The sequence below is a fragment of the Bubalus kerabau genome, chromosome 17, assembly GCF_029407905.1.
Source record: "Bubalus kerabau isolate K-KA32 ecotype Philippines breed swamp buffalo chromosome 17, PCC_UOA_SB_1v2, whole genome shotgun sequence".
NCBI lineage: Eukaryota > Metazoa > Chordata > Mammalia > Artiodactyla > Bovidae > Bubalus > Bubalus kerabau.
The window spans coordinates 66,904,139-66,931,771 of NC_073640.1; the positions used below are offsets into that span (position 1 = coordinate 66,904,139).

The 27,633-nt window shown below is 63.1% G+C and overlaps 4 protein-coding genes across 5 annotated transcripts; 3 read left to right on the top strand and 1 right to left on the bottom strand.

Annotated features, from left to right (window-relative positions):
• The first annotated feature begins 1,908 nt into the window (after positions 1-1,908).
• On the top strand, positions 1,909-4,699 carry IL11 (interleukin 11). The gene is made up of 4 exons (XM_055552314.1): positions 1,909-2,285; positions 2,457-2,543; positions 2,649-2,810; positions 4,072-4,699. Exons 2-4 carry the CDS (start codon positions 2,514-2,516, stop codon positions 4,240-4,242), a joined length of 363 nt encoding a protein of 120 aa, XP_055408289.1. The 5' UTR covers positions 1,909-2,285; positions 2,457-2,513; the 3' UTR covers positions 4,243-4,699.
• A 1,493-nt stretch (positions 4,700-6,192) lies between these two features.
• Positions 6,193-10,465, top strand: GARIN5B (golgi associated RAB2 interactor family member 5B). Its single transcript, XM_055551238.1, has 9 exons — positions 6,193-6,342; positions 6,532-6,686; positions 6,793-7,051; positions 7,314-7,338; positions 7,522-7,583; positions 7,694-7,797; positions 7,893-7,945; positions 8,048-8,130; positions 8,714-10,465. The coding sequence occupies exons 1-9, from the start codon at positions 6,193-6,195 to the stop codon at positions 10,463-10,465; spliced, it is 2,643 nt and encodes an 880-aa protein (XP_055407213.1).
• A 2,522-nt stretch (positions 10,466-12,987) lies between these two features.
• Positions 12,988-14,379, top strand: LOC129631514 (cytochrome c oxidase subunit 6B2). Its single transcript, XM_055552574.1, has 4 exons — positions 12,988-13,115; positions 13,209-13,334; positions 13,982-14,082; positions 14,177-14,379. Exons 2-4 carry the CDS (start codon positions 13,223-13,225, stop codon positions 14,228-14,230), a joined length of 267 nt encoding a protein of 88 aa, XP_055408549.1. The 5' UTR covers positions 12,988-13,115; positions 13,209-13,222; the 3' UTR covers positions 14,231-14,379.
• Positions 14,380-19,570: 5,191 nt separating this feature from the next.
• Positions 19,571-26,846, bottom strand: KMT5C (lysine methyltransferase 5C). 2 transcript variants are annotated; one of them, XM_055551555.1, is made up of 9 exons: positions 26,722-26,846; positions 24,799-25,058; positions 24,462-24,627; positions 23,986-24,095; positions 23,042-23,205; positions 22,901-22,920; positions 21,203-21,339; positions 21,019-21,119; positions 19,571-20,752 (listed from the first exon to the last, which is right to left on the bottom strand). In XM_055551555.1, the coding sequence occupies exons 2-9, from the start codon at positions 24,906-24,908 to the stop codon at positions 20,247-20,249; spliced, it is 1,314 nt and encodes a 437-aa protein (XP_055407530.1). In that variant the 5' UTR covers positions 24,909-25,058; positions 26,722-26,846; the 3' UTR covers positions 19,571-20,246. The 2 variants fall into 2 exon arrangements, with proteins under 2 accessions (XP_055407530.1, XP_055407529.1); XM_055551554.1 differs by having other exon boundaries at positions 20,959-21,119.
• Between the last annotated feature and the right edge of the window lie 787 nt (positions 26,847-27,633).

Below are 27,633 nucleotides of genomic sequence, written 5' to 3' on the forward strand. Positions count from 1 at the left end.
CCCATGGCTGACCCCTTGCCGGCAGATGCCTCTCTCGGGACCTCGGCCCCTGGGGGTGGCTGCATCTCTGTCACCCTGCCTGTGGCTGTTTGCTGCTGCCCTGCCTCGCCTTTCTCGGACACACCTGTCTCTGTCTCTTTTCCTTTTGTGGGGGAGGGTCTCTCCAAATCTCTCCTGCTATCTTTGTGTTGCTTCCTGGACCTCACCTCTCTCCGCTGGTTTTCTCTGGCTGTCTCTGTCTCTCTGGGGAGATCTCTGTGTATCTCTCTCTGCATCTCAGACACTCCATCGCTGTCTTGCGGCCCATCTCTCTGTGTGTCTGGACCTCCTTGCCTGGGTCTGGGTCTCTGCAGCCCCCTCCCTCTCTGTTCCTAAAAGCGTCTCTGCGCTCGCACCTCCAGCCCCCATCTTCAGCTCCCCGTCTCCCCATCTCTCTGCCAGCCACGGTCCACCCAGGCCCCCCCGCCCTGCAGCCAGGCCCCGTTCTCAACAGAGTGTGTCTGCCCCGGCGGCCGGCCGAGGAGGTGGAGGGAGGGGACGCCAATGACCTCACCAGCCCCTCTCCGACCACCCCCCCCTTTCCCTTTTCAACTTTTCCAACTTTTCCTTCCGTGCCCTCCTCCGAGAGCGGCGGCGGCGTGAGCCCTGCGAGGCAGCCGGCTCCGTCTGAATGGAAAAGGCAGGCAGGGAGGGTGAGTCAGGATGTGTCAGGCCGCCCTCCCCTGCCGCCTGCCCCCCGCCCGCCCGCCTCGGCCCCCTATATAACCCCCCAGGCGTGCACACTCCCTCACTGCCGCGGCCCTCTCTGCTCACACGCACATGCCTCCCCTCCCCAGGCCGAGGCCCAGCTGACCCCCAGGGCTCCCACGGCAGCGGACAGGGAAGGGTTAAAGGCCCCCAGCCCCCTGCCCCCTGCCCTGGGGAATCCCTGCCCTGTGGGGACATGAACAGTAAGTTGGTTCAAGTTCCTGGAGCGGGGAGTTGGGGGGGGGGGGTGGACGGGGAGGGACAGCGGAGGGAGGGACCGTCGCTGGAAGGGTGGGGAGCAGACAGAGCGCCGGAGGAGCGCGAGGCAGCGATGGGGAGGCGGGGACGCAGCGAGCAGGGCCTTCGGGGCGCGCAGGGGCCCTGGGCAAGGAACGGGCAGCGGGAGGGGTGCGAGGCCGGGTCAGGGACGCGGAGACCTCGACGGGACAGCGCCAGGAGAAGAGACAGAGATGGGAGGCCCACGGACAGACAGACAAACGCTAGGGACTGAGCCCGAAGGGCCCGGGACCCCCGGGGCGTCAGGGGGCCCTGGACACCCGGGGACCCCAACCGACAGGCTCCAGGAGAGAAACTGAGGCAGAGGGCCCCAGGAGGTCAGAGCAGACCCCCCACTCCCCACCGCACCCAGCCAAGGGGAGGAGAGAGGGAGACGCAGGGGCGCAGACAGAAACAGCAGAGACAGACGAACGCGGACAGACCGACGGACCGCGGGCAGGGAGGGCCCGGGGGGCGGACCGGGGGCGTGCCGCTGGAGCGGAGCGGCCCGAGGGGCGCTGATTGGTCGGCAGGCGGGGTGGGCGGGGCGGGGGGGGATGGGAGGTGGCGGCCCGGGGCCCCAGCGCACCTAGCCCAGGCGCCCTCTCCGCCCGCCGCGTGCGTGCTCGGCGCGCCCGCCTCCCCGCCGCCCGCCGCCCAGGTGCGCCGCGGGGCATCCCCGACTCTGCGGCCCGCTCAGGTCGGCCCCCGCGGGGGCTCCTCCGGCGGCTCCGTCTCCCCCGGGTCTCTTTCCCCTGCTCTCGGTCCGGCTCGGGCTCCCGAGCCCCGTGAGGGGGGCAGGTCCTGGCCTGTGCGTCTCCCCCGACCGTGCCCCGCCCCGGGGCCCGGATCCCGGCGTCCGGGGGCGGACGGGAGACGCCCGGCCCGTCTACCCGCCCCGGGGCCGCGTCTGCTCCGACGGGCGGGGCAGCCCGAGCCGGGGAGGGAGAGGGAAACCCGCCCAGGCCCTGCGCCGAGCCCTGGGTGCTCCGCCCGGGGACCCAGGACCCGCACCCCAGCCCCTCCTCCCTCAGACCCCCGGTCGGGGCTGAGCCACTGCCCTCTCCCCCGACCGCTCCACCTTCCCAGGTGTTTGCTGCCTGGTCCTGGCCGCCCTGAGCCTGTGGCCCGATAGAGCTGCTGCCCCGGGGCCGCCGCCCGCCCCGCCGCGGGCCTCCCCGGACCCTCGCGCTGAGCTGGACAGCGCCGTCCTCCTGACCCGCTCCCTCCTGGCGGACACTCGGCAGCTGGCCGCACAGCTGGTAGGACAGCCTGCAGGGGACGGGCAGGGGCCAGGACCGAGACCCGGAGGGCTTCAGGGCTACCAGGGTGGCCGAGACAGGGGGGGAAAGGGGGTCAGGGGCGTGTGGTGGGGGAGGAAGGACCCCCTGGAGCTGGTCTGGGTCCCTCTCACGGCCTCTTTTCCCCCCAAGAGAGACAAATTCCCAGCTGACGGAGACCACAGCCTGGATTCGCTCCCCACCTTGGCCATGAGTGCGGGGGCGCTGGGAGCGCTGCAGGTAAGGGCGGGGGTGGGCCAGTGAAGCGGGTGCAGGGGGTTGGGGGCTGGTGTGGGCGCTTGCCAGGCGCTCCTTGACGCCCCCCGACCCCCGCCGGGCCCCCAGCTCCCGGGAGTGTTGACACGGCTGCGGGCAGACCTGTTCTCCTACCTGAGGCACGTGCAGTGGCTGCGACGTTCAGGAGGCCCTTCCCTGCGGACCCTGGAGCCCGAGCTGGGCACCCTGCAGGCCCGGCTGGACCGGCTGCTGCGCCGGCTGCAGCTCCTGGTACGATGACCTGGCCCTGAGCCCCCGGACTCCAGGCCCATTCTGAGACCCTCTCTCTGTGTCCCTGAGGCCCCAGACTCCAGGCCCACTCTGAGACCCTCTCCCCATGTCCCTGAGGTCCCGGACTCCAGGCCCACTCTGAGACCCTCTCTCTGTGTCCCTGAGGCCCCAGACTCCAGGCCCACTCTGAGACCCTCTCCCCATGTCCCTGAGGTCCCGGACTCCAGGCCCACTCTGAGACACGCCCCCACCCCACCCCCACCGCCATGTCCCTGAGGCCCTGGACTCCAGGGCACTCTAAGACCCTCTCTCTGTGTCCCCGAGGCCCCGGACTCCAGGCCCACTCTGAGACCCTCCCCCTGTCCCTGAGCCCCTGGACTCCGAAGTCCTGCCTGGAAACTCTAAACTCTCACCTGGAGACTCAGACCCCATGATCTTGTGACTCCGAGTCTCCCACCCTGAAGTCCTAAGATTTGAGAGTCCAAACCCTCATCCCAAGACCTGGAGACCTTGGCCCCAAGACAGGAAGATTCCAGACCCCAAGCCCAGGGAATTCTGAACCTCCAGACCCTGAGACACCCCCGCCCCCCCCCCACACACACACCCTGGCCCTGAGATCCTGACACCTTAAGACCCCAGACCCTATAAGGATGAGCTCTGATTCAAAACCAGCCTGGAGTCCCTCGCTCTGCAAGCCCCAGACCCCAGGGACCTAGATCCTGAGATCTCCAACAAGAAGACCGCAGACCTTGAGCCCTGAGTCCCCAAGAGCTCAGACCTAGGTTGTGACCCCTTAAGACCCCAAGACCCTGCCTTTCTAAACCCCAGACCCAAGACCCTGAGGTGGTAAGACTTCAGTCCTCAGTTCCTGGACATAAGCCCAAAGGCCCTGGAACTCAGACTCCGATTCTCAGCTCTGAGACCCCAGACTGGAGGCCCCAGCCCTCATCCATGAGTGTCTGAGCTTGATCCCAGAGACCTCACATCTAAGACCTCAGCCCCAGGATCCCAGCCCTGACCTTACAGACCCACCCCAGCCCCCTGAACTTGACTCTGGAACCCCATCCTCAAATTTCTGAACTCAGCATCCTGCAGGACTCTCTCCCTTGACACCCCAGCTTCCAGCCCCGAGATGCTGTGGAAATAGGACCCCTGGCCCTCCTCCAACCCTGGTTCAGCACAGGCCTCAAACCCCTCCCCCTTACTTGGACACCCTATTGCACCCCTGGCCTGACGCTAACCCTCTGTTCTCTCCTGGCAGATGTCCCGCCTGGCCCTGCCCCAGGCACCCCCAGACCCTCCGGCACCCCCCCTGGCACCCCCGGCCTCAGCCTGGGGGGGCATCCGGGCGGCCCACGCCATCCTGGGGGGGCTGCAGCTGACGCTCGACTGGGCCGTGCGGGGCCTGCTGCTGCTGAAGACTCGGCTGTGACCCTCCGCCCAGAGCCACCAGCGCCATTCAAAGCCAGATCTTATTTATTTATTTATTTTGGGATGGAGTTGTGGCGGTCAGAGTATTTCCACCCCCCCCCTCCCCACTCCATTCTCTCCTAGTTAGAGACGATCCCTCCAGGATCCGTCCCGGAGACCTGGGCAGAGGGGCATCTGTGCCTTATTTATACTTATTTATTTAACAGGGGTGGTGGGAGGCAAGTGGACTCCAGGGTCCATGAGGAGGAGGGAACTTGGCTCCCAGATTCGTGGGTCTCTAATAAGTCTGGCCACAGGGTCTCCCTGACCCCCACCCCTCTGGGCCTGGGCAGGAGCATATTATTATTTATTAAACTATTAACTTTTTATGTTGGGGTGGGCAGGGAGGGGGAAAGGAGGCCTGGGTTTTTGTACAAAAATGTGAGAAACCTTTGTGAGATGGAGAAGAGGGAATTAAATTCGTCATACACATCCACTTAGAGGTGATTTCTCTGGGGGCTGGGGGCTCGATGCTGGGGTCCCTGGGGGGGGGACTATCTACTCTCTGGGTCACCCCCAGAGACCATGAGTTCTTGGTGCTGCTTCTGAGCCTCACCTGGTGGCCAGCATTTCATAGGCACTCAATAATTAGAAAGATTCAGAAGTTTACTAGTACAGGGCAAAGTTGCAAGTTCAAGGCTGTCCTTTATGGCAGTGTTTACAACAGCAAATTGAAAACAGACTAGATGCCCAACAGTAGGGGATGGTTATATAAATTATAGTGCCTACCTATGTGACAGAACATGGCAGCCGTGAAGAGAGATGTTAACAGAGCCTGCCTTTGGCATAGGAGGAGCAGGCTACAAACCACTGTGATCCCCATTGTGTGTGTTTACACATGTAGGTATGTAGATAGAGATAGATATATGGATTATTTTAAAACCCTAGAAGGAAATACACCAAAATGTTGGCAATGGCCAGCTCAGGTAGAAGGTGGGGGTGGGGTTGCTAGTGACTTTTATTATTTGTGCTTCTCTGTATTTTCCAGAACTTTTATTACAATGACCACGTATTTTGCATGACACATTAAAAAAAAAACAAAAACACTATATTTAGAATGACAGAGTAGCAGCACCCACCCTCCCCAAAAGACCTCAGAAAGGGACAACAATGACTATTCACTGCAGGCCTTCTCTGGGCCAGGCCCGAAGTGTGGGGTTTTATTTACAAGATTCCCTGCACTCCCCGGTACCCACCCCCCTCATTTTACAGAGGAGGGAACAGGCTCCTGGGGAATCCTGTCGTTTAAGGCCACACAGCTAGGGAGAGTCAGTTTGACTCTGCCCAGTCTGGCTTATTTCAAACCTGATGTCCGAACGTACAGCACTGGGCCGTTACAAGTTCGTTGTAACAATGTACGGCAACCACTACCACAGACACAAGTTAGATACAGGGAAACTGAAGCCCCTGGCAGCATGGACCCTCCCCCGGGTCTGGCAAAGGGTCATTGGCAAGTGGGGACTGTAACTGAAGCCTCCCCCTCTTTAAGAGTCAGAAACCCTTGGATTTAATTATCCGTTTACAGCCTCCCAGAGGGACCCTCCCAGGGCCCTGGGTTGTCTAGTTTGGGTCTGCAGAGGGTATTCTGATTCACCCACCCCAGCCCTTGGGACTCCGGGGCAAGGTACCAGGAGCAGGAGAAGGGAGCCCACTGTCCCTGGGGGGTTCCCAGGAAGCGCCTCACCTGTGGTCCATGAGATCATAAAGCCCCGAGGAAGGCTCCTCCCCGACGCCGGCGCTGACCACTCCTGGAGGGCCATGCCCGAGCCCTGGGGAAGCTTCACCCGCTGGAGCAGCTGAAGTCCGAGGGGCTGGGCCCGGTGGGCTGGGACGGGGGCCGGGGCAGCCAGGCGTCGGGGTGCCGGGTCCCTGCCTCCGCGCCCCCGGGTGATCCGTCCTTTCTGCAGCGGCCATGAACCGGTTCCGGAACATGAGGCGTCCGGAGCCGCTCCGGGGCCCCCCGCAGTGGGTCCCCACTCTGGGCGAGCTGCAGAAGACCCTCCAGCAGGGGGAACACTTGCCCCTCCGCCCGCTGCCCATGTTCGAGAGTAACTTCGTCCAGGTCCCCGGCTCTCTGCGCCCCGCGGGCGGAAGAGGGACAGGAGGGGCGGGAGACCCCCGACCCGGGCTGGGGGATTCGGCGGGCAAGAGGCAGCTGGGAGGCTTGACGGGGGTGGGAGGCTCGCTGTGGGGGAGCCAGAGGAGCGTAAGAGACCCGAGTGGTCCCAGCCCCTCTCCCTGGACCCCCCAGGTAACCAATCGAGGGGCCCCGGTGTACGTGCACCACAGGACCAACCGAGTGACCATGGGCGTGGCCGCCTCCCTGCCAGGCTTGGTACTGCCGGACATGCTGCTGATGGCGCAGCCCCCCGAGGACAGGGAGTGCTCCAACCTCGTCCTCACCAGGTGCCTCCATCCGCGCCCTCGTGCCCCGCCCCGGGGGCGCGCTCTATCTCCGCCGGCCCCCCGCGCCCCCGGCGCGCGCTCCACCGCCGCCGTCTCCCCCTCCCAGGATGATCCCGCTGGACCTGGCCCACCTCTACATCCACGACCTGTCCGCCTGGCGCCTGAAGCTGCGCCTGGTCACAGGCCGCTACTACTACCTGGAGCTGGACGCCCCCGACAGCGAGGTCGGCTTCCTGTTCGACCGCTGGATGCGCCTGATCAGCCAGCTCCAGCAGCCCGCCACTTCCTGGGCCCCCAGGACCCTGCACACGCCCCCCACGGGCCTCTCCCACCTAGGGCCTCCTGCCTCCACCTGGCGCCTCCAGGTGCGGCCCTGACCCCCACAAACCCCTGGGGGCAGCCATGGTTCTAGATTCCAGAGGGAGTCAGGAGCAAAAGCCATGAAAGTATAGGAGCCCTGGGAAGGGGGCTGGGAGTCTGGACCCCTGGGTCTGAGGGAGGAGGGGCTGGGGGCCTGGACCCCGGGTCTGAGGCGGGAGGAGCTGGGGGGTCTGGACTGAGGAGGTAGTGAAGATGTGGACACCAGGAAGAGACCCCTTCCTGACTGCCTCCCCTCCCCTTCCACAGGTCCCATCCCACCACAGACATTCAGGTGAGCTGGCTGGAGTGTCCACTGGGCCCACCCCCCAGTCTCAGCTCCTCCGCCAGGCGTGGATGGAGCCCCAGCAGTCCCTCTCTTCCCCTCTGTCCCCTGGCTGAGTGCCCCCATGAGTCTCCTCAGGGCCTCCGCCCATCATCCCTGGGTCCTTGACCTGACCGGTCCGTCTCTTTCCAGTCATGACTGCCAAGCCCACCTTTCCTTACAAGATTCTGACAGCTCAGAGACAGAAGGCCAAGGTGAGTGGGCCGCTGGGCCTGGGGAGGCAGGGGATTGGGGAGAGCAGGGTGGGTCGTGAGGGGTTGAGGGGCTGCACCTGCTGACCACCCCTGCACACACACACCGCCAGACCCTCAAGCGCAAATTCAAGTCTCAGGCCGTGGGCGACTCTCTGCCTCTCGTGTGGTCCCAGCTGGAGCACGTGGACGCCAGGAAGAAATCCACGGAAAAGAAGTAGGCTCAGGGCCTCGTCGCCCAGCAGGGCAAGGGGGCTGGGGGGTGGGTCTCGGTGCGGAAGCTGCCAGACTCACGCCAAATTTCCCCTGCAGGCCCCAACCCGACCTCCCCTCTGGCAGACCGAAGACTGAAATCCAAGTTTCTGGTGAGCACACACCCCCCTCCATGAATGGACCCCCAAAATTCTGACCCTTCTGCGGAGGGTTCAGACTGTTCTCTCCCTGCATCCCCTCCCCCTAACCCCCAGAGAAGCCCAGCATCACCATTCGGACCATCTTCAGCATCATTTCCAACACACCGGACCACATGGAGTCTACTCCCAAGGCAGTTGTATACCCAGGGCTGGGGCAACCCTTGAGACAGAGCAGGAGGGGCGGGGGGCCTGGACCCTGGGGTCTGAGGGAGGAGGGGCTGGGGGCCTGGACCCCCGGGTCTGAGGACGAGGGGCGGGGGGCCTGCACCCCCGAGTCTGAGGGAGGAGGGGCGGGGGCCTGGACCCCGGGGTCTGAGGGAGGAGGGGCTGGGGGCCTGGACCCCCGGGTCTGAGGACGAGGGGCGGGGGGCCTGCACCCCCGAGTCTGAGGGAGGAGGGGCGGGGGCCTGGACCCCGGGGTCTGAGGGAGGAGGGGCTGGGGGCCTGGACCCCCGGGTCTGAGGATGAGGGGCGGGGGGCCTGCACCCCCGAGTCTGAGGGAGGAGGGGCGGGGGCCTGGACCCCGGGGTCTGAGGGAGGAGGGGCTGGGGGCCTAGGCCCCCAGGTCTGAGGAGGAGGGCCGGGGGGCCTGCACCCCTGAGTCTGAGGGAGGAGGGGCGGGGGCCTGGACCCCGGGGTCTGAGGGCAGAGGGGCCGCAGCCGGCATCTGGGCGTCTCCAGCGGCCTGACCACCACTCCCCTCGCGTCCCCCACCCACAGGGTTGCTCTGACTCTGAGGGCGGCGCGTGCCTGGCAGGCTTACTGGAGACCCCTTTACACTGTATCTCGGAGGACAGCCCTGAAATGCCCCTGCTGGGCACCTGTGACGACCTGGATATGTGCGCGTGGCAGCAGCACGTGGACAACCTGATGGACCCTGAGACCAGCACCATGTCCAGCTGCTCCATCCACCCGGCTGCCTACGCTCCCGACTTCCCCAGTTTCAACAAGAAGGCCAGGCCTCTGCCACCCAACTGGAAGCCCCTAGCTGTGCCCACTGCCCCTCATAAGGCTCCATTCATCCTTGACCAGTCCAAGAGGGTCTCAGCCATGCCTGCTCCACTGCAGATGTCCACTGCACCCGGCCCCTCCCAGAAGGCCACAGCTTATCCTCCTGCTCCCCAAAAGGCCCCATTTCAGAAGCCCCCTCATGTACCAACCGTTCCCCAAAAGGCCCCAGCCATGCCTGGCCCATCTCAGAAATCCCGTCATGTACCAGCCATCCTCCAGAAGCCCCCAGTCATGGCTGTGCCATCTCAGAGGGCCCCAGGAACACTTGGTATTTCCCCAAAGGCTGTTTCCCACCCTGCTCCCAACAGGAAATCTGTGTTCCTACCTGCCCCATCCCAGAAGGGTCTGACCTCACCCACCCAACACCACATGACACTGGGCCCTGACAGTGTCAGCGTGGTGCCTTCCAGAAGCCACAGAGGGGGTGTGCTTGAGAAGAGGAAGCCTGAAGAGAAGCCAGAGCCGGTGAAGTTGATGGGCACCAAGGAGAAGAATGTGGTAGAGACGAGAACTCAGAAAACGACCATGGAGGTGCCTTTCACAACCACCGAGAAGAAGTCAGAGGAAGTCCTGATCCGCAGGGCCCAGGAGATTGCCGTGGACGGCTTGAAGGGCAAGGGAAAGCTGGAGGACAGGGTCCACATGATGAAGGAGGAGATTGATCTGGACATGCCAGGCTTCAAATCCAAGGAGGTGGGGCAGCAGAAGAAGTGGGTCAAGACCAAGAAACTGGCCATCCAACAAGCCCCCCAGGAGCAGACCAGGCCCTTCTCTGTGGAAGGGCTCACCCTTGCCAAGCTGATGATTATCGCTGGCTCCAAGGACCCCACCTTGAAGTCGGCTCTGGTCAACCTGCCCTCCTGGCTCTCAACTTCACAGGGGTGTGACTTGTCCATGATGGGCAGAGTACCCCTCGGCCCCACCCATTTGTCCATGCCAGAGGAGACGTTGGTGGGGGTCAGGGAGCAGCCGCAGTTGGGGGTCAGGGTGGAGGAGATGCCCCAGGATTCAAAGGGACCTTCCAACGTGTCCTCTCACCCCAGGCGTGCAGCCAGCAGCCCCAAGATGAATGTTGCCTCTCAGACTCCCATCCCTCTGCCCTCCACGAGGTGGGAGGACATACCCGAGTCACCCACCTCGCTGACCCCCATCTCAAAGATGGAGGCCAGGGTCTCCCAGCAGCCCAGGAGAGTGTCTCAAGAGCCTGAGAGGGGGCCAGACCAGGGCCCTGTGGCCACAGTGGGGTCAAACCTGGAGATCCTCCTGCCCACCCTCTTGGAAATCGAGAGTATGAAGGACGAGGCCTCCAAGGTGGAGAAGATAAAGAAGGAGCTGGGTGCCTTCGCTCCTTCGCCCAGGTATTTGGCGGTGGCCATGATCCTCTCTACCTGGTGTCCACGAGGAGGCAGGGGGCTCACTCCCTCTTTCCTCACTTCCCTCTGGGCTCTCAGCGTAGAGTGAGCATCGACCAGGTGCCAGGCATCATTCTATGCACTAGGGACATGGCACTGAGCAATTCGGGGAGGGGGTTGCTCCTGGCATCTTTGGGGTGGAGCCCAGGGATACCCCTCAACATTCCACAGTGTAAGGGATGGTGCCCCACAAGATCACAGTAGTGCTGAGGTTGGCAACTCTGACAACAGAATTCACATCAATTGTATCGTATGTTAGAAGGCAGGAGGGGCTCTGGGCACATCGCAGGGTAGGGAGAGTTAGGCATGGGGGTAGGCAAGGGTACCGGGTTGAGTTGGTCCAGGAGGGCCTCAGTGAGCTGGTGTCATCTGTGTGAAGATCTCAAGGAGGGAGGTGAGGAAGCTGTGCGGACATCTGGGGAAATCGTTCCCTTCAGAAAGAACAGCCCTGAGGCAGGAGAGTATGTGATGTGCCGTGCAGACGCGGAGCTCCGGGACATCCTGCTGTGGGAATCACGGTCATGTGGGGCCTTGCAGGCCACCTGAAGTGGTGTGGGTTTGCTGCTGAGTGGCCCTGGAGGGTTTTGAGCAGGACGGCTGGAACTTACGTATATTAGAAAGGATGCTCTCCGGCTGAAGGGTGGAGAGGTGGAGGGGGACGGGGGGACGCTGGGAGAGGAGTGGGACAGGCCGTTGCCATGGTGACCGAGGCACAAGGTGATGGTGGCTTGGACCAGAGGGGTGGGGACGGGAGTACGGAGGAGTGGGGCTCTGCAGATGCTCTGATGGTTGAGCCCACGGGCCAGCTCATGGGCTGTGCGTGTTTGCTACGGCACCAAGGGTGACCTCGAGGTTTGAGATCTGGGACACCAGGAAGGTGCGGCAGCGGAGGCTGTGGGTGGAGCAGGTGTCAGGGAGAAGACTGGGAATTCCGTCCTGTACATCTCGCCTCTGAGATGTCAGGTGAGGATGTGGGGTAAGCTGCTGGACACAAGTCTAGAATGATGTGGGGACTCACCCGCACGTGGACAGCTTCCTCAAGCTATGAGCCTGGGAGGTCACCAGCGAGCAAGGGCAGGCGGAGACCGGGTCCACAGTGTTTAGGGAAAGGGGAAACACGGGTCAGAGAGGGTGAGCACGGAAAAGCCTCCTGAACCCACCAAGTGAAGAAAACGACCAGGAACATCATGGGAGTAGCCGTGTCAAATGCTGCAAGCAGGTGAAGGAAGACGGGAGGAGACAGAACCTCTGGATTTAACAGCAAGGAGGGGAAGAGGGAGGACCTGAATGGGGTAGGCTCAGGCGAGCACGGGGCAGGATCACCGAGCTGCAACCCTTGAAAACGTGGCTGAGTGTAATAAGCCAGACACAAGGCCACGTCGTGTACGATGTGGTTTGCATGAAACGTCCAGATGAGGCAAATCCCAAGAGACAGGAAACAGATTGGTGGCTGCCTGCCGGGAGCTGCAAGGGGTGGGAGGGGTGGGGAGCAACTGCCTCAAGGATGTGAGGTTTCCTTCTGGGGTGATGAAAACGTCCTGGGAACTATGTGGTTGCACAACATTATGAGTGCAATTTAATGCCACTGAGTTGCACACTTTCAAATCATTACAGTGGTAATTTTTGCAGGGTGTGTATTTCCCCAGTCGTTACACACACACACACACACACACACACACACGTAAAGAGGGGAATGGGAGAGGAGGCGTTCACCAGCTCTTTTCAAGGAATTCGCTGGAAGGGAAGGAGGAACCTGAAGAGGAAGCTGGTTTAGGATGTGGGACATGAGAGGACTTCTTGAGAGAAAGATGTTAGTGCATTTGGATGCTGGGGTGAAGGACCCAGAGTCAGGCTTGATATAGAGGAGGCAGGAGGGAGGGAAACCTAGGAGGGACCTTGGAGGAAACATGGGTTCCAGGTCAGGCTTGCCGGGCCCTGGAGCAGGAACGCCCCCCATCGACACTCACTACTCTCTCCCCGCGGGTCCCCCAAGCCCTCTCTAGCCTTCTTTCTCTCTCTCTCTCCAGCAGGCCGCACTCGCAGCAGTCTCAATAGTGGGATGCGACGGACTCGACTTCAGTCACCAGTGTCCAGAGGAGCCTAGCGGGGCTAGGTAGCCCCTGAGCCCTGTAGGTCCGCCTGACGCCTGACACTGGGCCCTGGCGTCCAGGAGCCCGGCCCTTACCCTGGCTCTTTCCTCTTCCTCACAGGCCCCCAGGTGCTGTGCACCTCTACTGTAAGAAGCAGGGTGCTGAAAAGGCTGGGCGGGGGCGGGGTGCTTCTTGTCGGGTAGAGATCAGAGCTATCTATACGTTTATATAGGGGACGGGGCGGGGGGCGGGAGCCGAGGCCCGGGAGAGCCCGCATGGTGCCCCAGCTTGGCGGAGATTAAAAGCCGGAGTCTGAGACGGCCTGAGTGAGTAGCGACTGCTGCCTGTGTGCGCGCGTCGGCCCCCAGAAGGGGCGGCGGGCGGCGGAGGGGGGTCGTTCGCACCAACCCCAGCTCGGCGTCCCGCAACGTTTCCTGCAGCGCAGCGGCTCCCATTGGCTGGGGCTCCGGGGGGCCCAGCCAATCGGGCCCGAGGGGTAGTGCTTCCTGGGCTGGGACCCTCGAGACTCTGCAGCAAGGGCCACCCCCGACGGAGCCACAGGCACAGCTGACCCAGCGACCCGCTGATGGTCTGCTGAGCGCCGGACAGGTGGGGACGGGGGCTGGGCTTCGGGGCGAGCGTTAGGAGCCGGGGGGAGCGAGGGTCGTGGGTCGGCCCCACGGAGCCCACCCCTCCCCGCAGCGCCGTCTTCGCCAATGCTGGGTGCTGAGTGCCCAAAGCCCTGCAAGGGGAAATGGCCAACGCCGCCTTTCGACCCTCGCTTCCCCAACCAGAACCAGACCCGCAACTGCTACCAGAACTTCCTGGGTAAGACCTCGTGGGCCAGGTCAGGGGCGGTGGGTGAGAGAAGGTGCGAGGCAGGGAGGGGCGCGCCCCGCACTGGGACGCGGAGACCGTTGAGGTGGAGAGAAAGCCGGCGACGGCCGGAGGGGCGGGGCCTCTCTGAAGAGGCGTGGCCTTATTTAAAAGGGGCGGGATCGTTCCGTGAGGGGCGGGGCGAGGGAGGAGCGGGTCCTCCAGGTCGGGCTGGGACTGACTTGGAAGGGGCGGGGCCTACCAGGTAGGGGCGGGGCCTCATTTAAAGAGGGCGGGATCGTTCCGTGGAAGGGCGGATCGAAGGAGGAGCAGAGCCTTGCCTGGAAGAGGAAGGTCCGAGTCGTGGAAGGGGCGGGATTATGGGAGGTGGGCGGGGCCTTGGAGGGCGGAGCGGGGCCCTCCAGGTTGGGCTGGGATTGAATCTCAGAAGGGGCGGGGCCTATCCTGGAGGCGTGTGACAGGGTCCTGGAAGGGAGGGAAGAGAGGATAGGCGGGGTCTTGTGGGGAGGAGGCGGAGCTGGCCCTCTCGGAGGGCGTGGCTACGAGGGGCGGGGAGAGTGCTGGCCTGGCGGGAGGGCGGGGCCTCCTGTGGGGGCGGGACTACCCACCTGCTCGTCCCGCCCCGCCCCCGTCGGCAGACTACCATCGCTGCATCAAGACCATGAACCGCCGCGGAAAGAGCACACAGCCCTGCGAGTACTACTTCCGCGTGTACCACTCGCTGTGCCCCATCAGCTGGGTGAGCGGACAGAGGGCCGCACGGACGGGCCGGGCGAGGGTGGATGGGTCGGCTGAGTTAGGACGGCGCCCACTCCCCTCTTCCCCACCCGCAGGTGCAGCGCTGGAAAGAGCAGATCAAGGACGGGACTTTCGCTGGGAAAATCTAACGGTCTGAACGTGGCTTCTCCTCCGAAGAATCAGCCCCAGTGACATTACCCGCCCCATCCTCTCGTCTCCCGGAAAATGGGCCCCACCGCCCCAAATCTCACCCCGCTCCGCCCCGTCTTTAAGCCTCAAATAAAGTTGTGTCACTGTTGGTATTTCTCTTTAATGTCTTGTCGGTAAGGCGAGGGAGCATCGGGAGGCCCTTCCTGTACCCTGCCGCCGACACTACTGGTTCCAGTCGTGGGAGGGGTGAGGGAGCCCCTCCTGTCCCCTCCCCAGCTCCCCCGCCACCCCCCAACCTTGCTCCAGCAGGGTGTGCCTTGGCTCTCTGAGTCCCAGCACTCGTCCGCTAGGATGGCTCCAGGGTCTTCCTGCCTCTCAGCCCCCCACTTGTTACTCAAGTCCCTCAGGGTCCTCTTCCCTTTCTGGGCCACCAGTCCCACCCCTCCATCCCATCTCAGGTACAGAAGAGCAATGTTTATACCACCCAGCACTGACCCCGGCTCTCCCTCCCTGCTCCAGACCATTCCTGGCTCTCCACCTTTCCCTTGCCCCCATCCCCTTTGACTCTCCTCCCCTCCCGTCCTGGAACCCATCACTTGAGCTTCTCCCAACAGGGCGTGCCGCCTGGTCCCCTTGGTCTTTTCAGCACCTGTCCATGGCCAGGAGCAGCCTTCTCTGCTTAAACACATGTCACTTCAGTTTCTCCTGCCAACCCCTCCCTGTAAGGTCCTCCAAGACACTCGGAGCTCCAGGCTGAATTATTCTTTGCCCCAACCCCACCCCATCTCTGAGCCTGCCCTCAGCCAAGCTCAGGCACAACAATGGTGAGGTTCATCCTGATTCCAGATGCCTCTCAAAATGTCACCTCTCCAGCCACGTCCACCACCACCACCATTGCCCTGAGCCAGGCTGAGTGACCCTGGACAGAACCTGGAGCCTGGGGCTTCTAGCCCGGTCCTGCCCTAGATGGACATGGGAGTGGGGGTGGGGGTGGATTTGACTGTTTCCTCTTGAAGCTGTCAGCCTCTTGGGGCAGCCCGGACCCTCAGACTCTGCCTGCAGTGATCTCATAGGGCCCCCATTCAACCCCAGGGTTCAAAGGTAGCTATTACTAATCATGTGATGACTTCCTGGGCACCCCTCCCCAAAAGCCTCCTGACCTGCATCACCTCAGTTTCTCCAGCTGTGCAGAGAGATGGTGCAAACCCATTATCAGGAGAGGTGGGACGACGGGAGGGGCTGGGCGAGCTGGGGGGAGAACAGCTGCCTCCACCCCCCCCTACACTGCCCTCATCGCCCCCCTCCCCAGGGCACACCCCAACGTGCCATATCCCACGATTGGCCTCAGGCTCCCGCTCTCAGACCACAACTTGCAAGGCACCCGGGCAAATGAGGGCACAGGGTGTGGACTCAGACAGACAGACAGGCTGGAAGCTATGGCGGGGGGCCGGGGAGGGGGTGCGGTGTGAGGTGTTCTCACGACCTCTGCTGACCTGCAGACCTCTGGCCTGCACAGAGGTGGCGCTGCCGCGGGGAAGAAAGCAAGCTGTGGTGCCACGCGGGCAAGGCAGCTCTGAGTCACAGCACAGACCGGAGGCCGTCTGAACACTCGCTGAGGTCACCCAGGTAGTGCCGAGCACAGGGTCTGACACCTGTGTGGCCGCAGCCGCAGCCAGCCTCCCGACCTCCCCAGGCGCCAGTTCCGCCGCAGCCCCTTCCCATTGCCCTTTCTTCCCCTCTGGGGCCAGGATCCCGGCCCCATCCCTCCACCACCTCTGGGACGTTCTGACTCGCCCAGCCTCCTTGCTGGCCACCTCTGTCCCCTGGATGCCTGAGCCCAGGGCAGGGCCAGACCCACCTCACCTCCAGCCAGCGGACCAACGCTCTCAGGCCCCAAACCCTGGCTGTGAACACCTCCTCCACCACTCCTGGGCCAGCTTTGCCCAGCTGCATCCTGAAACCCCCAGGTCAGCCTCCCAGGACAAAGGAAATGGAGGCTTCTGGCATCTCCCGTCCCCCACCCCTCCCCCCACCTGCATCCCTGCTCCCCTCCCCGCTCCCCTCCTCTCCATCCTCACCCTCTTCCAGCCTGCTGTCATCAACACCACCCTCTTCCCGTCCCTCTGCAGCTCCTGCCTCCCCTGACAGGTTCAGGATCACAGAATTACAAAACCGTTTGCTCCATGAGCCATCTGGGCGCTGTGCTCTGTCCACCCACTGCACCATACTATGGAAACCACTGCTGAACTGAGCCCTGGGCGTCCCGTGGGCACAAAGCTGACTTCCCCTCTGGTACCTGCCTCTTTCCCAAAGACCTCAGAGCCTGATGAGCTCTGAACATGGGTTCAAGTCCCAGCCCTGAAGCCTGCCAGCCCCATGGCCTAAGGCCTCTGGGCTGGGGCCTTCTCACCCGGATCACAGTGATAACACCTACACTTTGCAGGGCTGTGGGTAGGATGATGCCGTGTGACGAGCCAGAACAGTGTCCAGCCCAGCTGCTCTCAGGGGTTGTGATATCTCCGTCTATTGGACAACCTGCGGCATGTTGGTCCAGTTCTGATGCCCAATATCACACCGGGTGGTGGGGTGACTGACTATCAGTTGCCCTCCCTATCGGCAAGCCCAGGATGACCAAACCCATCAACAGGGCCCTGGAGCTCCTGGTGTGTGCTCAGTCACCTCAGTCATGTCCGACTCTTTGAGACCCCATGGACTATGGCCCGCCAGGCTCCTCTGCCCATGGTTGCCATGCCCTCTTCCAGTGGATCTTCCCAACCCAGGCAGGGATCGAACCCATTTCGCCTGCATTGGCAGGTGGGTGGGTTCTTTACCACTAGTGCCACCTGGGAGCTCCTGGAGGCCAAGGGTAAAAGGGTCAGAGAGCGCCCTCAAGGGGAGAAACGGGAGCCAGGCTTGAGTGTCCTGCCTGGCTCCGCTGTCTCAGGGACAGGGTGTGGCACTTCCTGAGACTCTGGGCTGGAATTACTTCCCGTTTCTTTCAGCTCTCTCCTTCTCCTCCAGCCAGCCTCCCTGTTTCCTTGCTCTGGCCCCCTGGTCTATGATGGGGTTCTCAGCCTGAGCCTTGACCCTCCGGCCCTCCCCTGGGGCTTGCCCAGCCCCAGATCCACCCGGACATTCCAGGGCCTGCCGGCTCACAAGGACGCCTCTCAGCTCCCTGTCGAGGCTGGGGCTCTGTCTGCCTGGCGGCACACGGTGGGCTCGGCACAGTACCAGCTCTGCGGCCTCAGGCGGATGCGCCTGCCCTCCGGGACCATCTGCAGAGGTGCGGGGCCATCTTGGCAGCACTGCTGTGGAGGCAGACTCCGGGATGCCTGGGGCCGTGATGGCATCGGTTGTACTACCTACCTACCTCCTTCCCCATCATCTTGTCACTCTAGCCCACAGGTCTTGCTGGGGGCTGGCTTTGGCCCCGAGGGGTACATTTGGCAAGGACCACAGATATTTTTGTCACCACGGAGGGGGTGCTACTGGCATCTCTGGGTGGAGGCTGGCGAGGCCAGCCCTCGTCCTGAGACACAGGACTGGCAGCTTAGGGCGGCAGCAGTGCTGAGGACGAGAGACCCGGATCACTGCTTTCTCATCTCTCTTGTTTTTGGGTCCAGATGCTTTTGAGGGTTGGACGAAGGCTCTCAGCCCTCTGGGCTCAGAACATGTATGTGAATGTGCACTCTCTACATGGGAAACGGGGTTCCAGGAGGCCCTCAGAACCTCCAGCGTCCATCCAGGCTAACTCCTTGCTCGGCTGTCACATTTGTCTAGAAGGCATGGACTTCTGCTTGTTTAGAGGGACGGGTTCCTTAGTGACTGTGTCAGCCATCTCTCTTCATCCTCCTCACTGCCACTTGCTGACTGGGAGGCCCTCTCCCTCCTTACTTTTAACCTCAGGGAGAAAGCTAACAGGGTTCAGCAGGACTCACATGGAAAAAAAGACACACTTTCTCGTACTAAAAGGAATCAAACAGGCTACACATAAATGGTCTTTCCTGCTGGCTCAGATGGTAAAGAGTCTGCCTGCAAGGCAGAAGACCTGGATTCTATCCCTCGGGCAGGAAGATCCCCTGGAGAAGGGAATGGCAGCCCACTCCAGTATTCTTGCCTGGAGAATTCCAGGGACAGAGGAGCTTGATGGGCCACAGCCCATGGGGTCACAAAGAGTCAGACACAACTGAGCAACTTTCACTTCAAATTTCATACATATATGAAACAAATTTTAAAGTTAAAAAGAATAGTCACCTGCTTTGAACTGGCTACCCCGTTGGCCCACCCAGGTCTTCCGACAGTCCCCTCAGGCCCTCCACATTCCTCACCAACACAGCCTGGCCTTGTCAGCCTCCAGCGTAAACTTTTCCATGGTTGTCATGGAGGAGATAAACCAGGGCCTGCAGCCCACACCTGACCCCCAACACTTGTGATATGGTCATGAGGCCTCAATGAACAAGAAGGAAAATGTTCACAAGACACTTTGCAGGGGGTTGGGGTGGTGGGCGCCCGGTGTTAGGAAGCACTAATTGTCAGCTGTTAGTATTTCTGTAAAAGGGGGTTGAGGTGAGAATTAAGAGGCGGTGGGAGAAGTTCTTTGGTGGTCCAGGGGTTAGGATTCTGGGCTTTCACCGCCATGGCCCCAGGTTCAATCCCTGGTCGGGGAACTGAGAACAGAACTGGATCTCAAGAAACAAGACGATTCATTGTCCTGGCCTCATGGAGCTGCTGCTGCTGCTAAGTTGCCTCAGTCGTGTCCGACTCTGTGCGACCCCATAGACGGCAGCCCACTAGGCTCCTCTGTCCCTGGGATTCTCCAGGCAAGAATACTGGAGTGGGTTGCCATTTCCTTCTCCAATGCATGAAAGTGAAAAGTGAAAGTGAAGTCGCTCAGTCGTGCCCGACTCTTGGCGACCCCATGGACTGGAGCCTACCAGGCTCCTCCATCCATGGGATTTTCCAGGCAAGGCCAACTCAGATGACACACGTGAGGGACTCTGACTTCAGACAAGGGCGATCTGGCCCCATGTGACCCAGGGTGAGTCACTCTAATTGTTGGACCTCAGTTATCTCATCTGGAAAATGGGCAGACTCCCCTCCTGCATGAGATGATGGGTCTGGAAGCGTTCTTCATGAGCACAGTTTATTCAGTAGTGTGATTCTTGCCTCTGTACTTGGTCAATCTCAGAGTCCACTGTCCTTTCACCCTCCCAAGCTTTATAGGGCCCAGAGTCTGGGCTGCCTCCTCCCAGTCTGGTCTCCCCAGCAAGGCGTAGGGTCTCACCCTCCCAAAGGACATCTCTTTAGAACATAAATCAAAATGAAATGCTTCCAAGAGCGCTGCTTATAACAACGTTTTAATAAAATAAAATAAAAAGTTCAAGTGCTTCCAACCCCCCAACATATCCCATTCTGGTGTGGGGGAGGGGAGAGACCCCCCACACCCCAGTAGCACCAGGGATAGCACCATGAGAAAGATGAGGTCGCACCCGGCCTCCCTGAGACCCACGGGGGTGGTGGGGACAAGCCCCTGGCCAACCCCCCTCGCCCCCCACTCAGACAGTCACAGACTGAGAGCAAACTGACCCCTCCCCCACAGGGCAATGTCTAGGGAGGCCACCCAAGCCAGCCCCACCTCCCCCAGGCCTGCGGGGCGGCCCTGCCCCTATGGCTTTGCTCCCTGGGCAAAAGGTGGTGGGCAGAGAACAGCTCCTTCAGCCCTGGGCCCGGGCTGGGGTTGGGGGCGGCGGTGGGGGGTGGGTGGGGGGCAGTGGCCAGGGCTCCCTGCCAGGGTGGGGGTGGCTCAGGGGTCAGCAGTCACAAAGGATCAGGGGTCAGATCCCTGGGGGTGTCCAAGCCAACCTGCCCCCAGGTCAAAGCTGTGCTGGAATCGAAGGTCAACTCCTTCCCAGAGGTCCAAGAGCTCCTTCTGGAGGTGGCTCCCCAAGAAGCTGGGCAGGAGGGGACCAGGAAGGACATCCTGCTCTCCGGGCCCAGGCCTCCCTGTCCAGCCCGTCATGGCCCATCGCTGTTGACATCCAAGTCAATGGAGCCATGGCTGACTACCAGCCGCAGGCGCTTGGGTGGGGAGAAGGGGGTGAAGGCAAGGGCCTGCTTGGGGACAGGGACGGGGCCTGGGGTCCCAGAGGGGGCAGGGTTGGCAGTGGCAGGCAGGGCTGGCACCACGCGGCTCAGATTCACACGGACCACAGAAGGCAGCCCGTAGCGCCGGGCCCAGTGCCAGTCCTGCTGGGGGGCCCAGCGGGCGCGGGGGGCCTGAACCAGGGCCACCCGGGCCTCCGCCCGCAGGCGGCAGTGGGGGCCGCAGCCTCCCCACCGGTGCAGGGAGACGCGGGCAGCTCGGAGAACCGGAGGCGGCAGGGCTCGCCGGGACTGCAGGCGCAGGCGTCGGCGCCTCCGGGGACGCACCCGGAGCTGGGGCTGAGGCAGCCAGTGGAGCCAGAGGGGCGAGGCGTCGAGTCGGGCGCTGCAGGGCGGGGGGCGCAGGGGCTGGCAGGCGGCTGTGGAGGCCCAGGGGAGGGGAGAGGAAAGGGCAGCTGCGTGAGCAGGGCTCCCGCAAGGGCGCACAGTTCCTGCTCAGGCTGGCCGCCTCCAAGGCTCTTTCTGGTCGTCAGAGGGGACAGACCCAGGGAGTGACGTGGGAGGAGGGATGACAGGAAGAGGGGACAGGGGACGGGCCCGCGGACAGCGCCCACCCCGTGCTCACCGCAGAAGGGGTCCCGGCGCAGCGGGGGTGGGTGGGCACAGGACCGGGGCCCGTCCAGACCTTGCTGCAACCGCCGTTTGGTCTCCCGGAGCTCATACTTGTCCAGTGGTCGGGGCGGCAGGGGCTCCCTGGGCCGCAGTCGGAAAGCACCCTCCCCTCTCCTGGGGGTGGGAAGGTGGTGAGGAGGGAGGGCTGGGCCCCGAGGATGCACGTCCGGCTCCCGGCCCCAAGGACCACGGCCCACCTCTCACAGGTGTAGCATTCACAGTGCTCGTTCTTCTCGCCGAAGAAGCCCTCGCCGTAGAAACAGGTCACCTCGTCCCCTGGCTCGATGTCCCGGAGCACTTTCACGCAGGCTGCGTTTCCATCTGCAGGCACAAACTGGGGGCCAGAGGCTAAGCACCCCACCCTGGGGGTGGCCTGGCTCCCCGCCCCCACCGCCTGGCCTGGCCTGGGCCCCTGGCCTCACGGCCTGCCCCTGGGATGGGCAGGGGCCAAGCCCGGGACCTGCACTCAGCACTGGCTCCCTGATCCCCCCCTGCTTTGCCGGCTCCCGCCCTTGCTGCAGGACGATGACCTAACCGGGCCTGGCAACGCACAGAAACCGCTCCCTCCGGCCCGTCCCCTGGCTCCTCGATGGCCAGGCCCGCACTGCCTGCTTCTGCCGTCTCCCCTTCTCCAGGCCCGGGTCCACCCCAGCCCCAGTCCCGGATCACCACCCCCCCTCATCTGCCTGCTCCTGCCTCTAGGTTTCTCCTCTGGGAGAGGTGGGACTCCCACCCACCCCCCTGTCCATCTGTCCACTGGTCTGTTCATCCCAGGCTGACACACACCTGGGAGTGGCCCTGGCCACCGGCCTGCCTGACGCCAGGACAGCTGGCCGGCGTCTCCCGAGCAGGCAGTGCCAGGTGTCCGCATTCCCTCTGTGCCTAAGACCCCTCTGGAGCCGGCCCCTCAGGGCCTCCCTGCCCTGGGCTACCCACCAAGCCTCAGCCTGTACCCCACGGGAGCCGCCATGGGGTGACTGAGCTCACACACGAGGGGAGCCCCTGTGCCGCGGCCTCCCAGCCCTCCAGCCTGGCGCCCCATCTGAGATGCCCTAGCGTGCGCCCCTTCGCCCTCAACACCTGGGAAAACTCTCCTCCTCCTCCAGTGCCTGGCTCTGACTGGTACAGCCTCGGCTCTGCACCACGAGGGGGCTGGCACCCCCCTCACCAAGCCCTGCCTCCTTTCCCTCCTACCCACTGTCTGTGCTCCAAACCCCACAGGACACTGACACTCAGTGGCCTTCACAGCTGTGCCAGCAGGCAAGTTCTCATCCTTTCCCATCTGAGCAGAGAAACCTGGCCCGGGCGGTGGAGCCAGGACTCCAACCTCTTCACGTGGGGGGCTCTGGAGGATGGCCAAGGTCAGGGAGGCCCACACTTGCAGGGCAGACGCCCAAGGCCTTGCTGGGCGTCACCCTTCAACTCCCTCCCACTCGGTCCTCCACACACACAGAGCAAGGGGGCCTCCCTCTGCCTCCCAGGGCCTCCTATCAGGAGGAGCCCTGGATCTCCAGGAGGGCAGGGCTCTCTCTGACCTCACGCCCGGGGCCTCCCCCGCCTCGCCTCCTGCTATCATCACAGCTGCGGGGGCTTCTGCCTGGGAGGCCTGGCAACAGGCACAGGCACCTAGGGTCTGCCCACCACCCTCCCCCTCAACCGGCCCCGCCCCCGGCCAAGGTTTGGAGACGGGGCACTGCAGCCAGCAGGTGGCAGTGTGACTGGGTCCCAGTGTGACTCTACCAGAGCCCCCTCCTCGCTCCGGGTACGGGCAAGGACGGATGGGAAGCTGCACGGCCAGGTAGGGAGACCCCCGACAGTTTCTAGCTCTTCACTAACCCGAAAGCCCCTCCCCACGTGCCCCTTCCTCCCGGGATGTGGGGGCCTCCAGGTCTCACCTTGCAGTTGGGTTTGCAGTCTGGAGCCAGTTGTGGGGGTGCAGGGGAGAGAAGAGCCTCGGGTCAGAGGAGCCAAAAAGCTGGGGCACGCCCCTCCGCCCCCGCCCCCACCCCCGCGTCGGCCCCTAGTCCCGCCCCCACCGTGGTTGATGAAGGCTGCAGGGCCGAGCCACAGCTGAGCGCTGCGCTTGCGGGTCGAGTACATGATGCTGAAGTCGTTCTCCCCGGCCCTCAGTAGCTCCTCGTCGGCCTCCCGCAGCTCCGCGATGCAGCCCACCAGCAGCTCCAGCTTCTCGTTCTTTTTCCTGCCAAGAAGCCGGCTCGCTGTGGGCCAGTGAGTACCTCCCCAACCACCAGTGCTGGGGACAGGGGCCTCTCATCCCAGGCCTCCTGTGGGAAGAACTGATGCAGGCCAGCACGCTCCACCGCCCAAATGTATCTCAAAGTCACACTGTTGCCCTACACCCACAGATGCCTGGCACGCATCCTCTCCTGCTCTCGGCTCCTCTGGTGCCCACTGCATCAGCTTCCCGCGGTCCAGTCCTGCCTGGAAGCCTCCCGCCACTCAGGCTCTTCACTAGACCCGTCAGTCATTCTGTGGGTCTCAGCCTTGGCCTGGCTCGCAAGTACACCCAGGCAGGCTCAGGATGCACTGCGCAGCTGTGGTCAGCCCTGTGAGCTTGCACCACTACCACCCTCCTTCTCACTGGACTGCAAGCAGAGGGCAGGGTTCTTCTTGCTCACTGTCCTGCCCTCATACCCAGCAGTGATTGCTACTTGGGGGTGGGGGGGGGGGTCTGGTGGAGATGAGATAAAGGACAGCAGTGCACTCTTGGGCACAAGGTCAGTCCTTTCCCAGCAGCCCGGGGAAGCCTGGGTTGCTGGAGAGGGGTCTCATCTCCCGGAGGGCTGTGGTAGGCCAGTGGGGGTCCTGGCCCCGCGTCCTTTCTCTCAACACCCACATCTTCGTGGCCCTGTCACCGCAGTGCTGGGTCTCCTCCACAAGAGAGGGGGTGTCTTCTCCCAGCAGTCCCCGGGGGGAGATGCCTCCTGTAAGGCCTGGGCTGCGAGTCCTGCCCTCTTACCATGCACGAGTTGACACAATCTTGGCTCCATTTGTCTCCATGGAATAACGGGTACAGGGCAAGATGGTGAAGCCACTTTCAGGCAGGAAGGCGCGGAGGTAGCGATAGATCTGGGGGAGGTGAGGGGGTGGGTGGGGTGAGGAGCTGGGGCAGGGTCGTCCTTGGCCCTCTCTCTCCTGGGTTCTAGTCGTGCTCTGCCACTGACTCACTGTGTGGTCTCAGGGGGCTCACTTCCCCTGTTGGGGCCTCAGTTTCCTCATCTGTCAAATGAAGAGGTTAGACTCCATCTCAGAGGGCCCCCCAGTGCACCTGTCCTAGTAGTCTCTGAGCCTTGCTTTAGATGGTCCCAATGGATAGGAAATCAGGGAGTCCTGGGGGGCTGTGCGGAGGGTCTGCCCGACAGGGCGGAGGGCCCGGGACAGGTAGGGGAGATAGAACATGAGGGCCAAGGGGAGGAAAGGGAAGGGCTCCCTCACGTGGGTCTTGAGGGCAGCTTCCTGCCGTGGGCCCCGGCTCTGGAAGTAGTGGGCCATCCAGCCTCCCAGCGTCAGGGCCCGGTACGCAGCCTCCAGGTCCCGCTGCCTCAGGAAGGCCTCCAGAGCTGAGCGCAGGTGGTGCTGTCGTCGCAGGGGGGGCACGGGGCTGGGGGAGAGGGCATGCCTGGGTCCCAGGGCCTTGGCCTATTCCCTGTGGGCCTTCCCAGGCCCCACCCCCACCCCCACTGGGAGCTGAGAGGAGGATGGGGCAGAGGGGTGGTGGTGGCAGGGCAGGGTCCCGAGATCCCTGGGTCCACCCTCCCCAGGGTCGCCTCACCTGACGTTCATCTTGTGGGTGCGGAAGCCGAGGTAGGGGTCCAGGACGAGGCTGGTGGCCAGGTCGTCATTCTCACACAGTTCTCTAGCGGTTACTCTGTCGGGCCCCATGGTGCCCTACGCACCATGCTGCCTCTGGTGGCGGCGGCAGGGGGTGGGGAAAGCGAGGCAGGGGGCGCAGCGCTGGGATCCCACGTGTGTGCTTGCCCTCTGCCACTTGTGAGTCCTGTGAGCCTGGGGCAGGCCCTTTGGCCTCCTCATCTATAAGGCAGGGAGAGAAGCAGTACTGACTTCGCAGGGCTCTCAGTGAAGGCGAAATGCAACAAGTGCTTCTGATACTGGGGAGACCCCCCCAAGAAATGCCAGCCAGCCACCATCCTTAGTAGCTGCACCTCCGCAGCCTCCTGAGCGCAGACATAAACCACTTATGACAACTCCCCACTCCTTGCCCACACACACACATTCACAGACCCCATGTGTGCACGCAGATTCCCTAGGACTCCCATATACACGTACACACACACACACACACACACACACACACGCGCGCGCGCGCGCGCACACAGGCACGCAAAGGTCCCTACAGACCAGGGAAGGCTGATTAATTGGCAGTCTGGGATAACCCTGAAGGCTTAGTCCTGCAGGAGGTGGGAGTCAGGGGGCCCCCGGCAGCAGCTCCTGCCCGGCCAGAACCGCTCCTTCCTCAGCCCACCCCCACTCTCCCGGCCTCGGCCGCCACCCCCCTCCCCAGCAGCCCTCGGGAGCTCTCCTCGGAAGGCTCGGGGTGAAACCTCAGGCAGTCTGGAGGAGGAGGGGTGGTGAGGGGAGGGAAAGCCGAGGAAGGCTCCAGCACCTGCTCTCTCTCCAAGGATTCCGGGGGAGGGGCGCGGAGGACAAAGCGGGGGGAGGGGGGAGAGAAAAGGAACGTGTGGAGAGGCAGAGGAGGCCCAGAAAAAACACGGGAGACGGACGGCGATTAGCAAAACGAAAACAAAACAAGCCTCCTAACCCCGACGGCGGAGGTCTGCCCGGCACCCACACCAGGGTGCTTCGGGGAGTCGACGGGGGACTGCGAGGAAGGGGCGCTGGAGAGAGGCCAGGAGCTACAGCGGCTGGGAAAGGGGGCAGAGACCTGAAGGCTGAGGAAAAATAAAGCGGGGGCGCTGCGGGACGGCGCTGGGACGGAACTGAAGCTGCAGAGGGGCGAGGGGGAAAAGGCAAAATGCGGACACCACAGGGAAGAAGCCAGGGCTGCCCGCGGGGAGGCTTGGGGACCCAGCGAGGACCCCAGGAAAAGTCCGCAGGAAAAAGTCAGCAGACCAGGGGTCCAGCGAAAGCAAAGATGGACCTGGAGGTCCAGGGAGGGTCCTGGGAAGGTAGAGGGGGGTGGTCCAGGGGTTCCACAACGGGGCTGGAGAAGCAAACGGGGCCAGGGGGAGTCCTGGGGCTCTAGGAAGGAACCCTGAAGAGCCGCGAGGAGCGCGCCCGGGCTCCAGGGTAAGGCCTGGGTAGGCAGTGAGAACCCAGGTTAAAGGCCTGTGGTGCTGAGGAAAACTGGGGGGAGCAGACACGGGCCTGGGGAAGACCTGGGGTGGGGTGGTTTCCAGGGGCCTGGGCAGGCGGCGAGAGTGCTGGGGACGCGCCTGAGGGCCAAGGACGGGAGTGCAGAGTCAGAGGGCAAGCTGAGGGTCCAGGGAAGGGCCTGAAGCGCGAGAGCGGGGACTGGGGGACGAAGCACAGGGAAGGGGCTGGGCACCGAGAGCAGCCTGAGGCTCGCCGAAGGGCCAGGAGACGTGGGCGCCTGGACACGAGGAGGGGCGGGCGGGCCGGGGAACAGACGGGGCTGGGGACGACCGGGAGCCAAGGCGGCGCGGGGCGGGGGCCGAGAAGGGGCTCAGAGGTCGGGCCCCGCGCCGCCCCTCACCCGCTTCTCCTCCTCCTCCTCCTCCTCAGGCGCCCGCGCCGCGGCTGCCACCACCTCCCACAGCCTCCTCCAGCTCTCGTCAGACCGGGTCGCCGCGCCTCCAGTTAGCCCCGCCGGGCCCTCCCCGCCACGGCCACTACGGCCTCCTATTGGCCAACGTCTCCGCCACTCTTCAATTGCCGAGAAGCTTGCGCCGCCCCATTGGTCAGGCTCCGTTCTGCCCCGCCCCTATCGCCCCCCTTCGGTGCCCCTACAGAACCCCGCCACGCCCGCGCTGCCGTCAAAGCGCCGCCAACTGCACCTAGTGGCTGCCGGCCCTGTCCCTCCGCTGCTGCCATGGAGACGTATCCCCGCCCACGGCCAGAAGTTGACTCTCTCATTGGCCGAAAGCGCTGTCGCTCCGGGAGAAACTCGGGTTTGCGTCGGGTTATTTGGGTACAAGAGGAAAGAGGGAGTGTTCCGTCGGCTACAGAGCCCGAGTGTGATTGGTTGGCCTTGGAGCGACTCATACTTCCATTGGCTAAGGTCTCCGCCTATCACCGTTAGGGTAACGCCCTCCCTGTTCTCTTTCTCTGGCGAAACCTTCGGCCACCAGAGGGAGAAAGCAGGAAAGCCACGGCGGACCAGGAAGCGGGGTGAATGCGCGCGCACTTCTGTTCTCTCTTTCCATCCCCCCTACCCCCAACTCGGCTGGACCTGCGGTTGCCAAGGCGACAAAACTTTATTGACAACCCTGCCGGGTACAAAGGGCTTTTCCTTTCCTTCCCAGCTCTAGATCACCTTCTCGTCCCCCAAAAAACCCTGTTTAATTTTGAGTATCCACAATAACACTCTGGGTGAATCGGTCAGAAAGACGGAAGTGGGGGCTTTGGAGAAAGCCGTGACTCATGGGGCGCTCTCATGGGGCACCCC